At 40.6% G+C, this 15,496-nt stretch overlaps 1 protein-coding gene across 2 annotated transcripts in view; it reads right to left on the bottom strand.

Annotated features, from left to right (window-relative positions):
• ap3b1a (adaptor related protein complex 3 subunit beta 1a) overlaps positions 1-15,496 on the bottom strand; it is a 58,277-nt gene that overhangs the window by 12,622 nt on the left and 30,159 nt on the right. For both annotated transcript variants that reach the window (XM_026173156.1, XM_026173155.1), the window contains exons 21-23: positions 14,010-14,058; positions 12,239-12,342; positions 2,639-2,867 (exon numbers count right to left, since the gene is read on the bottom strand). In XM_026173156.1, the coding sequence (XP_026028941.1) occupies positions 2,639-2,867; positions 12,239-12,342; positions 14,010-14,058 (382 nt within the window). The remainder of the gene's footprint in view (positions 1-2,638; positions 2,868-12,238; positions 12,343-14,009; positions 14,059-15,496) is intronic.

Genomic DNA, 15,496 nt, shown 5'->3' on the forward strand with positions numbered 1-15,496 from the left:
CGCCGTGCCGCCCGGGTAATGGAGGAAATGAGTGTGCTGACTAGAGAAAAATCAACCGAGAGCGTGACCGAAGGTTACCGAAGAGAAAACAGATGATGGTTCCAACGCCGGAGAGATTGTTGAACGGAAGAGCCATAGAAGTTCCGTAGTGTGAAGGTATTTCTGCTATTTCAAGTCTGACAAAAAACAGAGTAGCGCGCACTGTAAATTGTGCCGAAAGCAAGTCTGGAAATGCAATAAAGCGGTGCATGCTCAATCTCTGACTGGAAGCGCTAATTCGTCATTCGGCTTTTGTCAGACTAAAGTAACTGTTAAAACTGTTTGAAAAGCTCAGCTATACAACAAGGAGAGATTGAGAATTTCCTTTGAGTTCTCAGTTTATTTGATATTGACAAAAGTTAGTCAGTTTTGTCTGTTCTTCTGTAAAACAAACTAAGATTTATTTTTAGAATTAATATTTTGTTTCTAAGTGGAATTGACAATTTAGTCTGTTTCGTTTGTTCTATTTTGAAACTTAAACGCTTTAGCGGCTGCCTTTTGTGTAGTTTGCAATATTTGCCTTTATTTATCTGAAAAAGTCTCATGTTCCTTAAGTACATCTACCCTGTTGAACTTATTATGGGAAATAAATATTTAAATCAAAACAAGCTGCTGATTATTTCACATTTTACTTGTGAGCAACAGCACATTTAAATCTTACAAATATAGTTATTTGGCATATATCGTGATAGATATCGTTATCGCCTGAAATGAAAAAAAAAAACATATCGTGATAAGAAAAAATCTTATATCGCCCAGCTCTACTATTAGCTATTTATTTTATTTTAAGAAGAATATCGACTGGGTTGTGAACACTCAGCTGGGTGTAAGGACCTCTAAACAAGTAGCAAAGGAACAGTTTATTCTTGTTTTAGTATTTAAAATTTTTTATTCTAACACAGGGTAAAAATTGGAGATAATCTAACACGGACTGGGGAAGAAGATAATCTACATTACACCTACACATGTAATGTACATATCCACTAATCTAAATCTACAATAATTGTTTTGGCCATATTGAGATAAGCTACATGTAAAGTACTTGTTCCAAATGAGTTAACAGAAAAGCTGTTAATTGGTTTAGGAACATGTCGGTAAACAAATCAAGTAATCAAAGGGCAAGATTTCATATTAAATACAAACTGTGTCATGTATTTCTCCTCACCACACATTAAGGTTTGTCTGCATTCGTCCTCTGCAAATTATCCAAATAAAGTTCAGCCGCCCACTCGCCGGGCTCAGTTGATCCAAATTAGAAACTGTTTGGCTGCTCGAGTTTCTTCAATGCCCAATCAATCTCCCCGAAACTGACAGTTTTAACATGCTCTGACGCACAGCAGTTCTCTTTGTGTGTGTGTGTGTGTCTACACAAATGGAATATACCAAGTGTAGTCATCATACAAGAGTGTGTAAGGGCAATAGGTGTGAGTGTATGTTTGTTTGTAATGATTAGAAAAGGGATTAGCTGAAGTAACGTTGGCTGTTTTCAGGCTCAGGGAATGAGATGGTGTCATTAGCTGATGAGAGGTTACAGTTTTTTTTTTTATTACATTCATTAATATCCATTTAACAAAAACAAACAACTGCACAAGATGATTGTGCACAATCAGGAGTGACCTGATTGTGAGTGTACTGGTCAGATCAAGGAATTCTTTTAAGTCACTATCCAGACCAACGGTTAATCCACTGACTGAAAAACAAAGACCTCACCACCGCTGCCAGAACATCAAGGACTCAGTGACAGTAATACTGCCACAAACACTTTAACTAATGCAGGATGACATAAAATGGCAAGAAGAAAAAAAAAACATTTAAATGAGTTTACACAACATGAAAAACATCTAAAGCTTAGAGTGCTGTTCTGGTTTAAAAGTCAGGTTTGTGGTATGGTCATTGCTTGTCCTACAGGCAGACTCTAGGAGGCCTAAACTCAGACTGAAGTGGCTGCTGACTCAAACAAGGTGTGAAGAAAGACTTCTCAGGACTGAGCAAAAGAGAAGAGCAGAGAATCTGAGTAAACTTGCACTGCTCCCTGACAGGTTCTCAGCACATCTGCCAGATTAAAAGTACAAGGGATAGAATTATCTCCTTTCTTGTAATAAAAGCTAGCCCAGTGTATTAAAAGCTAAAGGAAGTAATAAAGGAAGCAGTGATAGTATTTTTGTTAGTATTTGCAGAATTCTAACAGCTCTTATTATCGCTGCCACTCACACACTTTGGGTCACTGATCTTTTTTGCTTGTGAGAAAAAAAAGCTTCCTCCAGTGAAACCCCTCGACACATGTATTGTAACTAAATTACTAAAAGTAGTAAAAGTTTTGTTTATAAGCAACTAAAAACAGCTTGCAGAAGCACAACAAAGCATGCTAAGGAAGAACACTTCAGGAGACGATACATCATTAGCACAGATTTAAAACTGTAATCCTTAGTGTAGAAGAATTACAGAATTTCTTTTGTTAGCACTGATGTAAATCCATGACCTACTTTAATTATAAGACAATGCTGAAAATGTGCCATCCTGATTAAAAATAAGTAGTGTGCTTACTATTTACTGGGTTTGTGATGACCCACTGTGGAGTATTTACTGAAATCAAACTCACCAATGGTGTTAAAGCAGTGGATGTTCAGGCTTGCAGGGCTCTGGTCTCCTATATGGATCTCCTCCAGGGCGTGGTCTGAGCTGTTGGTCAGTATGACCTGTACTGCAACCATACTGGGCTGGTACAAACATGGCTGCCTGGGGAAATGGTACTTGGCCGACAGACCTTTTCCTGTCATATGGTGAAGCAGCTCATAGGTTTTCAAAGGGCCAAAAGATGAAGTGGTGACCTGGAAGGACATATAAAACAGGGATATACCACTGGTTCTAAATGTGGGTTTTTTGGAGTCATTTTGAGGAAACAAACAATGCTGACAAAAAAAAAAATCAAATCATAAAAAAATGATCATTATAGTAATAAACTCCAGTTTGGGCAGGAATGAACCAAAGCCTGCTGATGATTAAAAAACAAAAACAAACACCCAACAAAACCGCAAATGCAGCACATTACCCAACAGCGTAAAGCTTCCTGAATCAACACAAAACCAGAGACTGCTTTGTACATTACAGCGCAAATGCATCAACACAAAAAGTCAAATTAATACAAATCCTCGGTTTGCCCATCACCTATATTCACACAATTTATTTCATCCAATCAGCGGCCAAAAGGCTGCATTTTTAGCGATGTGGGACGAAGTGTTGGCTGCCCGCTCTCCTACCCCAAAGCTCCCTTTATTAACTCTGTAGGATAAAGAGGAGCACATTTAAGAAATGCCCTCCAATCAGCCCAGTTAGGTGGAAATGGGCTGGATGCTCAGTCAACCCAGGCTGAATAAAAACAACCTCTAATGAAAAGAAACACAAGTGCCTGCATGGGCCAAAACTGCCATTCGCTGGCCTTTTAAAGGGGCTTTTACCTTTTCAGAGGCAGAAAACAGCATTAACTTAAAAAACATACAGACATGAAATGAGGGGGAAGAGTGTGGTTGAATGTTTTTTTTTAAAAAATGTAAAAATTAAACATCTCATTACTAGAATAAAAATTGTTAACAACCGGTGCGGCTGAGATTTTTTATCAGATGCTCTCGAAAGAGAAGATAGGACAGCCAGCAGTGGTACACTACACAATGCAAAGTGGGGGGGAAAATCATCATGTGCACAAACACCAGACACACCTCTGCTGTAGGAGGAAAAAAACACTAAGTTTGAAAAAAAAAAAAATCTCCAAAGTATAACAGCTTTCAGTAGTTTAACAGTCAATAGAAGTCAAAGGCTCTTCTGTCTGGAATGACAGCACTAATTAGTTAAAAACATGAGACAGATATAGCCTTTTCACACCCTCTGAAACAATTAGCACCTGAATGCACTCACACACCAGCACAGAGCCTAAACAGATGCATGTCATTCTGGTGAAAATAATGATGAGTACAGAGACTTAACAAAAAAAAAAAAAAAAAAAAAAAAATCTATCTATCACCTGAAAGAGATTAAAAAAAAAAAAAAAAAAACTCAAGTCACAAGAGTAACAAAATGAATGGCAAAAGAAAAAAACAAACAAAACAAGCAGTGGAAGAAAAACAGATCCTGTAAATAAATGATTAAGCGAGGTGTTTCAACTAACTGAGTTAATTGAATATGACTAAGAATATAATGCGAGGAAACTGTGGAAAGGGGCGGGCTTGATGGTATATTTCAGCGTGTTGAGTAGTGTCAGCGTGCATTGTTTTATTAAAGTAGAACGCGCTGCCAGAGCGCTCTCAGTTGGGTGGGAAATGTAAAAGGAATCCTTCGCCTTGTCATGTGCTGCGTGAGGATGAAGAATCGCTTTGACATACGACGAGAGCTGCCGAGACGAGTCTGAATGTGCTCGCTTTCGAGGAAGCGATCAGACGAAATCAGACACTATCGCTGTACTCTTGGAGCAACGTGCTGAGAAGCAAAAAGTCTGACAGTTTGGATAAATTTGATGAACAAACAAAGACACAAAATGTAAATTAGACAGCATCATAGTCTTCTTTGCTTATTTCCTACTGCATACTCTCCATCTCGGGACTATTAGAGAAGCTTTATGAGACTGAAGGCTCAGAATAACTTTCTCAGTACCTCTCCCTTTAACATCCAGAGCTGTGTGCCTGAGATGACCGCATTAAGGATATCTCCTCTTAGTGACATCATACAAACCAAAGATTGAAAGAAAAAACAAAAAAACATCTGAAATCAAGTTTTCAGAGTTTTTGCTCACAGGGATCACTTATACACTGACCATCATATGAAACTTGTTCAATGTGGCCACTCATCACTTTAGTGTATATATGACAGAAAACTCTATATGTTTCAACAAATACTATACAAACAAAATTTAACAGCTTTATTCAGCTAACGAGTACGGCAGATTGAGCCTAAAATCTGATGTACACAGTGGATTGACCCTGGATTAACATTAACCCATGGGACATAAGTTTCTTTTCCCAGGCCTTAAAGGTTAGCTAGTAGCTCTCATCTCTTTAAAGTAGTGGTGGGCAAATCCAGGCTGGTGTCCTGCAGGTTTTAGATGTGTCCTTGATCCAACACAGCTAATTCAAATGGCAAAATGACCTCCTCAATGTGTCCTGAAGTTCACCAGCGGCTTGGTAAAAGACTAATCATGTGATTCAGGTGTGTTTACCCAGGGTGAGATCTAAAACCTGCAGGACACCAGCCCTTGAGGCCTGGAGTTGCCCACCCCTGCTTTAAAAGGGACATCCACAGATTAGTAGCAGCATGTCAACCAGAGACCACGCCGTGACCATGACATTCTGCAACTTCAAATAACGTCCAGGATGCCCAGAAAGAGAACCCAGTGCTTGTGGACTCAGGTAAACTCAGCTCTGCCTCAGATGCACGTAAATCCCTTCCAAGCTGATGTCGCCTTGGTACAAGAGGAGAAACCAAAGATCAGTCTGAAGCCTGCGCTGTTGGCTGAGTCAGATAAATGGTAATACACTGAATTCATTCTTTTGCTTTTATAATCACCTCATTGTAGACCTTTGCTGAGACTGCTGGCTTAGTTATGCTTCCTAGGCCCTTCCATTAGCTACACTGCAATAGGCCTAGGCTGCTGGGGGCTTCCCATAATGCACTGTATTTGTTCTTCACTCACTTCTTTTCACTCTCTCTGTTTATATACCACTCTGCATTGAATCATTAGTTACTGTTCATCTCTGGCTCTCGTCCACAGTGTGTCTTTTGCCCCGTGTCCCTTCCCTCACCCCTAACCGGCCATGGCAGATAGCTGCCCCTCCCTGAGCCTGGTTCTCTTGGAGGTTTCTTCCTGTTAAAAAGTTTTTTCTTCCGACTGTCGCCAAGAGCTTGCTCATAGAAAGTCATATGTTTTCTTTCTATTGTTTTAGGGCCTTTACCTTACAGAGTGCCTTAAGGCGACTGTCGCTGTGATTTGGTGCAATATAAATAAAAATGAATTCAACTGGATTCAACTCTGCCATTTCAGAAACAAATAAAAGCTAAAACAGTCACCTTTAAATAGGTAAGTGCCTCTGCAAGTATACAGGTAAGTAAACATCAGAGCTTTAACATTCATCTGCTGCTAATAGTAGGATTCAATAAATATTATATCAAGTATTACTTTTACTAAGTATGACATCTGTGGCTTATTTTCAATTATTTACTTCTTCAGTAGTAACAAAAGACTTTTGGCCATTTATGTATTTTATTGCCACCAGTATCAACAAATTCATAACCACGAACACATACAGAATAAACTCTTCTGACAACAACACCATCATCTCCCCTCGGCCTCGTGACATGCTCGCAGCGTCTCTTGTCCCCAGACCGCCGTCTCTAAAGGAGGTCAAACAAACATTTGTTGCTGCGCTGTAACGCTGCTCTGCCCCCACAAGCGCCCGTCACGCCACCGCCGGCCCGCAAATTTATTGGGCCACTTTTGGATGTGTCAGAGCAGTCGGTGTCGATAAAGCTCGTCGTAATGTTTGCCACCCCATCACAGCAGAGATTTACCTCCCTGACAGACACATCCTGTTTCAAGGTCTTATCTGTCGCCTCGCCCCAAGCAGGCGGCAGGAGGGACGGACAGCGATAGGACAGGGTTTCAAACTGCTTATTATCACCAATTTGACACAGCGGACAGTTAGAGCCTGACACAAGTGCCCACGCAAGCCGCTTCACCCTTCCATCCATTGTTGTCCTGTTATGCGGTGCAAGCCCATAACACCTCAAGTGTAAATAAGAAGGGAAGAGGAATGTAACCTTGACTTCTCTGTCAGTCTGCCTTTTTTCCCTCCCCGCCTCTCTGAGCTTGGCTCTCAGTCTCCACCTTGGACAGGAAGGAGGGAGGTGACAATGAGCGAGGAAGTTGATTGAGAGGCTCTATTATGCATCAACTTAAAGGAAGCTCCCGTGATGGATGACACAGACACCAGTCACCTTCAGAACCCGGACGACACGTTCCCAGCATCCTCTCTGGCAAATGACCTGAAAATCCCGCTGACATATTCAAAAGGGCTAACCAGAGCCGGGCAGCCTTGTGCTGTGTGTATTAGAAGGCCAATTTCAAAGAAAGCAGGGTGAGGCGTACAGAGATGTATGGGCATATATTGAAAATCCATTTCTGTTTTTCAGACACCGGATTCCATTATGCTCTACAAGAGTTGTGAGGATTAAGGTGAGGGACATGTGTTTGACTTTAGGGCCTAATTGTTCCCTTCAGTCAGGAGATGACAATTAATTGAGGGCCGTCACAAGGACCTTGACTGCAAATTGAATTAAATAAATGTTACTACAGCCTCCTAAAACTACTTTAATGTAACAAGAAGTCTCTCTGGCGCATATAGACAGAGGTTAGTTCATTTATGCCAATTTGTCTGTAAATTAGGTATTCTAAAATGATTAATTTTGAAATTTTCCATTAAAGACTATTAGCAATAATAGAGGACTGTTATTCAGAAACAGAGGTGTCCTTCATCGAGTTTTGCAAGTGCTGTTAACAGCCTGTCAACACTTTCTTTGAATTAGCATCATAGTCAAAAGATCTTCAACTGCAACTGATTATTTTCTGCATTAACACTTAATAACTTGGACAATAATTGAATCAAAACACTAGAACTGAAGACTACGAAAGCAAGTGTTCGGATTTAATAGCTGCAGCCGTCAAATTTGAACCATTTGACTATTAAAATTGTGTGCCGAAACCTTTTTTGATGACCGATTCTAATCAGATAATCATTTCAGCTCTACTCAGAGCCAAATACAAAAACATGAATTTTAACTAGACACAACTTTCACAGACACTCTGATCAGGATTAAAGAATACTAACAGATGTATGCACGTGCTTATAAATCACAGATACTAGTGGATGATAAGAGTATACATTTACTCTGGCATAAGAATAAGGAAGCAACTCGCATATACTTGGATATTTTCCCAACAGTACACATTGTTATTCACAGAAAGACTTCGTGATTTGGTCACAAAGCTTTCATGATAAGAGCTTCTATTAAATCTTCAACACTTACTTTTAAGCACTCAACATGCTGCTCCTCTAACATAGCCATTGCTGCAGAGAAGACAGAGTGTACTACTGACACGGTTACCTTATTCACTTCTTCAAACAAACTTGTCAGCCATTCAAGCACTCAACTCCTACAAAGCACTGCTGACCCAAATATTGTCTGTGTTTTTTCTTTATTGGACACTACTGGGGGAACACAATTCTTGTATCCTTAGGTTTGTTATGTTAAAAGCAAAAAGCCATTAAAACTTGACATCATATCAAGTTACAGCACATCTGCCTTGCCTACTCTCATTTGCTTTATCTCTGTGTTTGTCACACTGTCCCACATGGTATTGTGGGTCACCCACAAATAGTAACCCACTACTACTTATGCATGGCACCGTGCTGTAGGGATTAACTGTGTTGCCTCACAGCAAGAAAGTTCCTGGTTCAAACCCCAGGTGGGGCTTTTCTTTGCCACTGTGGGTACTCCAGCTTTCTCCCAAAGTCCCACTGCCATGCATACTAGGTTAATTGGTAATTCAGCTGTCTGTCTCACATCCATGGCTAAACAGCTATAAGTATATGAAAAATGTGACTTGTAGTCTGAAGCAATTGCAAGTCAATTACAATTGATTTAGATGTTATGCTTTACTGTCATTTTAATTAATATTTTAACATCTGGTTAAGGGAAAGCAGTTGACAGTTAGCTATGTAGGTGTCAGCTGCACATTTATTTGAGAAACACAATAGGAAAAACGTACTGTAGTTCAATTCAGAAAATACACTTATAATCACATATTTTATTAAAGTCCAATTATTTATGGAGGTCAAATCTTCACAAGCATTTTAATGCTATTGTAACCTTAACTTGAGGATGAGAAAACATGATGTATTGTGAGAAATGGACAGTAAAAGGCAGAAAAATAGCCTAGCAATTATGTTAATAACTGTAAAAATAAAGATTTAAGAGCTTACAGCAGTGGCCCCCATTAATTAAATGGCAAAGTGTTTTTGCTAAGACAAGTTTAGGTGTCAACTGTTAATGAAAACACACATATGATCATTAGAGGTTTGAGAGAACACGGTCATAACCTTAATCACGCCAGACCAATGGCGTCAACAAAACCTATATGAAAAAGATAAAATGCTTATATATATAAAAATAGATATAGAAAAATGAATTGCGCCTGAAACAAACTTATTAATAAGCAAGAAGTGGCTAAGGCAGTCGCCATTAAAATACAAACATTTCCCAAACTACCTGCTGGCTACACTGACTGGCTGCTTCCGTGTGGGCATTTATTCCTACTTAAGCCGCAATCTCCGCAGTTTGAGTGGCAGCAGGAGGTTTGGAGGGCAGGAGCTTCTATATTCGTGGCGCTCGAGGTCCTTTTGCTGATTCATAATTAGATGTGAACCCAGAGCGCCCACTACGGGGGAGGTCAGAAGGGTGAGGAGGGAGGCGAGGGAGGAGGAGGGGGCGAGCCGGCGTCCGCCTGATGGACACCAAATGAACAAATTATGATGGCCCCCTCTGGGTGTGATGGGGTCAAATGCCCCGCGCCCCGCCGCTGACAGTTCAATTTCCCCCCAGCGCAGCCCCATTCGCTGACTGCTAATTATGAATGAAAAGTTATCAGCCTCAGCCACCCCGCCGCACACACGGACAGCGGTCGGAAGAGGTTTGGGGGTGAGGTGCGATGGTGGGGAGGATTTAAGAGGCATTTGTGAGAGATCCTAATGTCAAAATGTTATTAGAGAGAGCGGTAGCATGAAGAAGCTGAGGAGAGGAGGAGGAGACAGAGGAGGAGGTGGGTCAAAGACAGTGGCCAGGGTTAATCTAAATGCCTTTGATAACCATGCAGTAATTCTCTAAAAAGGCCCGAGCACTCAGCTGAGACAGACTCGCTGCCTCTGTGGGCAGATTGCTGAGAAATAGAAATGACACTGGGGCCAACGTGTGTGTGTGTGGGTGTGGGAAAGAGCTGTTGTTGAAGAGCATGCATGGGGAGGGGCGTGCGTGAATAAAGGTGAGGTTATTTACCCTTGTCTATGAATCCCGTTGCCCATCATGTATTTATGCATAGAATTGACTCTAAATCAGATGTTGATGTGCAAAAAGTTCCCTGTTCTAATCTGCATTTCTATTCTCTATTACTCCCTGGCCTTCACCTGAGGAGAGATTGGCTAACAAGACTTGTGCTGCATAAATGCTGGCCTGAGAGCAGCTGTCAATCATACTGACTGACAGGCGAGCAGAACTGACGGGCAAACTTAGAATACAGACCAACGCACAGCAGCAGAGGCCATTCACATAAGCTGGGAGTGCGCACACAGACACACACAGTTAAATCTGGGTGTACAAAAAGTTAGAGACAGCCTAAAGTCACTTTTAAAGAGACCAAAGGAAGCTCATTTACACGCCTGTGATGACAACAAAAAGTCAGCGGAGTTTACAGAGCAAAAAGCAAAAAAAAAAACCAAAATGCAACATAAAAACATAGTAACCCACGCTCAGCCCTTCTTTATTATAGCAATCCACTTCAGTCTTCAGTTCCTTGGATGCCAGTAGTTCAGGAAGAGTCGGGGTTCACGTTTATAGTCAACAAATTACATTTATACAGTTATTTTATGCCTCGATTACGGTCACTGTATTCATTGTGTTGCGTGCCAACTGTGGTGCTGTGGTGCCAGAGGGCCCACTGCAGTCTTCTCATGAACAATAGGTTTCACCACTCACATAAAAACCTCTGTATCAGCACTGTATGCAAGACGAAGTCAAAACAGGAAGCATAGCAACTGTTTTTTGTTTTTCAAACACTTCACCTGACTGTCTCCTCTTTTTTTTTTTTACTGTTGTTCTGCTTCTGTGTAACGTGAGAATCTCTGAGCTCCTGTCGTTGAAATCGCACTAAAGTGCGACAAAAATCGTGCTCACGTCTTTGAGCTGGGACAAAAACTGTGAATGACAAGTTGAAATGACACTAAAGCACAGTGAGCAGTTTTGATGTCACTTTTGGTGAGGGTGACAAAAGTGAGCAAAAGGCAATTGTTAGTTAGTAGAAGAGCTTCTAGTAATGGATTATAGTGGCAAAGAAGTAATGGGGGAAAACACCTAGACTAAAAACTTTAGGTAATTCAGCTTCAGCTTTTTTTGAAGTAGTAAATTACCCTTTGCATGTACAAAGAAGCTATAAAAATCCCCAAAAACAAGTGGAACTAGACACTGAAGTAATAAAATATAACAACAACTAAGCGGTTTAAGGAATTCATTCACTGAAAAAATAAAAATAAAAATAAAAAACGTTAATAGATTATCTGTTATTTATTTCACCAACTAATATCTTTGGGAAAAGCAAGCTATGCCATGCTTACAAGGTTGAAATCAATAAATAGCTTTGTATTAGAACGATAATCATTACTCACAGCCCACAAACAACAAAACTACTCAATTAGATTCTAACCTTCTGATGTGACATTGTCAAAGAGCAGAGTTTCCATACAGCTGTGTCACAAAATAAGACACAGCAACAGCACAAAGAATAGTCTGGACATTTCCCTCCCAGGAGGGAGACAAGATACAAAATACACAGACATGCAGAGTCGCTCATATACTGAGGAGAGAAAGGAGCCGTCACACTGGGAAAGGTCAACCATCAGATATACACAACATGAGGACACAAGGGACACAACATCTGACAGAGAGAGATGGAGGGTGACACAGGAGGAGGAGAGAAATAAGGGAGAGAGCGAGAGCGAGAGAGAGAGCGCGCGAGAGAGCGAGGGGATGGACTCAGAGACGAGAGAGAAATAGAGATCAAGGGTGTGGAAGTGCAAAAGACAGTGACGGTGAGAAAGACAGACTATAAGAGATACAGGAAACAACGAGAGCTGTTGGACCATCCTGACTTGCTATAAATATAACAAGGCAGAAAAGGTCAATAGTTGGCGTCTGGAGCAGAAATGTTCCACAAGGGAGTGAGGCTCATTTCACCATCTCATATGCTGCTCTGCTGTACTGTCAGTGTCAGACAGAAAGGAACGACTGACTCTCAACACACATTGATGGAGGAAATATCAGCCTGTGTGCATCTAATACATGCATGCACACACGCGCACACACACACACACACACACACACACACACTAACCTGCACAGTGGAGGAGATGTTGGAGAGAGAAAGGCCTTCGAGGTCGGACAGCAGACTTTGAGAGAGCACAGAAGGCTTTGGTGCGTTGGTGGGTGCAGGAGAAACTAAAGAACGCAAAGAAAACAACAACAACGTAAAGATTATTAAAGCTACGGTACTACAGCGATGTCGCACACAAAGTTACTTTTTAAAATATAATTACAATATTAATAATAATAATACTTTATGACAAAAGAAAGCAACTGAAGGCTGTTTAACTTTTACTCCAGTGTTATTATTAAGTCACGTCACAACATGTCAGAGCAAACTGACGTATAAAAATATTTCAGCATTGAACGTGAGCAGTCATACTGATATAAATGTCAACAGGGTCATGGGATCTTGTGTCAAAAAGTAATTTAGGAAAACCTGATTCAAACCCCAAAACATGAAGATTATCTGGATGCAGAGTTAGACACACAATTTAACATAAACTACTCCTCAAACTGTGATTCTCCTGTTCCACACAAGCTGAACGGCACTTTTTAATATCACATAAAAACTGTGGTGTTTTACTTTGCACTGTAAACACTCTGAATGTTTTTTGCCACTGAAGAAATGAACAAAAAGTTTAGAGCTCTTTTCCATCCTCATCCTACAAATCCCTGTAAGCATTCGTCTTTTATGCCTCCCTTGAGTTCCACAGATACTGCACCAGTATCCACGGAGTTATGTCCAAGACAGAAGTTAATGACATTTTTGCTTTCTATATTTGATAGCTTGCATCAGTCACAGATAAACGTGCAGCAAATGTGTGCACGGACATGTGAGATGAGTTTCAGCAAAGGTTTTCTACAGGATGATTACCTACAAATTGTAAGCCGATACATGAACTGACATCTATATGGTTAAATACAGTCCCACACCATAGAGAGTATAAAAGATGGAACACATTTTGAAACCTCAATGCTTTGTTAGCTTTTGGAGCCAGAGATGATCTCATTTGGAGGAGAAGCGATTTATCAAATAACTCCAGGAAAATTGGTTAGCAAGCTGTCTCCATAAACTGTGCAGATGCATCAGACATATACACATATCAGCTAATTAGTGCAAAGTAATAGACCAATAAAACACTCGAATTTCATTCAAAAGACCTGAAGCTAAAACTTCTTGGGCAGTCTTTACCTCACAGCAATATTAGCAAGACAATCCATTAAGATGCTTCAAAGGCGCAAAATAGAGGGCTGCAGGTCAGTGACTCAGTAGGTGAGATGATAGCGACCAGCTGCAGCTGCCTGTGTCAGGACATCTGGACATAATCCTCCAGATGGACGAGTTATACATAAATTCACCTCACTCAGAGCTGTTATGAGGTGGGAAACTAGCTATACAGTTAAAAAGGCTTTTCCATGCTGCAAAGTTGGGAGTGTCTGAACTAAACTGCAGTTTTTGGCACTCTGGCTTCATTTTTTCAGCTGAGGTTTCCGCCTCTTGGTCCACACGTTGTAAATATTTAAACTCTACTACAAATTCTAACGTGATGTTGTGAATGCCTACACTACAGTTCTCCAATGAACTGCACTTTATTTTTAGCCAAGCGATTAATGCAAGTCCAATATTTTCTCTACCTCTAACTGGTACAATTCAGTTCTCCTCACCAGGACTTGATCATCTATGTCTGCTTGCTACTTTGGGCGGTGGGGAAATAGAATACACATCAGAGGTTTTTTTGTGAAGCCTGCTGCTCTTGTTAATGTGAGTTTATGCAAGCGGAAACTGTAGGAAAACTCACAGTCATCTAGATCCAGTAAAGAGACTTCCTTCTTGGAGTTCACTGCCACCTAAAAAGAAAGCACAACAACATGATGGTTTCAATTTCAATTTCACCAACAGTGTCTCTGAACACATTCATCCCACGTTCACGGGTAACATGTCTGGAATTTTCAGTGACCGGTCACATGTCATTTTGAGTCACAACTGCTACTCACCACCCTCTGCAACTGAGTCAGGCTTGTACGGTGTTGACAATAAAACAGTGCTTAAACGTAAGAGGGCTTTTATCGCTCCTTCTCCATACCCTACTAACCAACCTGGCACCACTCACATCGCATAAAGAGCCATAAAATTCCACTCTGCATAGCCCAAGCTGAGCAGATAGGGAGGGGGGGAAAAACCAATGTGATATGAGTGAAAACAAACCATAAAGTTAGAGGCCGTATCTTATCAGATTTTCTCTGATTGACGCTCGGTGGTGGTAATAGAGACGGAAACCTTGTTACTAAAGGGTGTTGTGATAGAGCAAGACAGACAGAGAGAGAGGTGTAGAAAGAAAGGTAGAGATGCATAATTCATAAGCCATGCCCAAATGACAAAGTGTATGAAATGAGAATTTCATAGTGCAGAAAAGCAAACGGAGGGCGAGAAATAATGTGATGAGCAAAACAGATAAGAAAAAGATTGTAAGAGCTGAAAGGGGCCAAATGAAAGGCTGGAAGGGAAAAAACAAAAGGTGGTATAGTGGAGCCAAATCATATCCCAAGGTATAAATCCTGATTTAGAAGCTCTTGTGCACCTACAGAACAAAAACTCGCTGCGAGAACTGCACATTAATATTTAGAAGGCTAAGCAGAGCAGGGCCATTATCCTAATATCATACTCTATACTGATTTAGACATTATGCATTGTAAATATAGTACAATATCATACATTTTAATGTGACAAAGGTGTGTTTTCCTGTATTGTTTTATACCATTATCTTCTCTTTAGCACTGCATAATGGATCTTTCTCCCCTTAAATTTCATTTATAATGTGTATTTTTAATAGTCTAAGAAGTTCTACAAAGACACTAATTCAAGGCCATTATTGCAAACGTGTGCAACTACAGCGACCAATAAGCTGAAGTTCAATTCAATTGCATTCAATTTAGAGATATTGCAATGACACAGAGCGATCCCCAGTAATCCTATAATCACGTAATAAAAAGCCAAGGCAAAACAGTGGTGCGTGCCAGTGGATGCGACATGATTTTTGGCATGCGCTACTGTCCAACAGAAGATAAGCGGTGTGGGCAGAATCAGCCTCAACCTTGTACAACAAAGCAGTAGTTGAGGGTCATTTGATCCAGGCTGAAACGACAGATCAACGAACTGCAAACAACCCACGACCCCACCATCTTTGGAAAAAGCAAATGCATTTTATTTTTGGTGGAACTGCACTGATGCTGTTGGCAGCCTCTGTTCTCAAAGTTAGAAACTCTCACTCGCAGTTAAATCCAAATA

Source organism: Astatotilapia calliptera, chromosome 7, assembly GCF_900246225.1.
Source record: "Astatotilapia calliptera chromosome 7, fAstCal1.2, whole genome shotgun sequence".
NCBI classification, from domain to species: Eukaryota; Metazoa; Chordata; class Actinopteri; order Cichliformes; family Cichlidae; genus Astatotilapia; species Astatotilapia calliptera.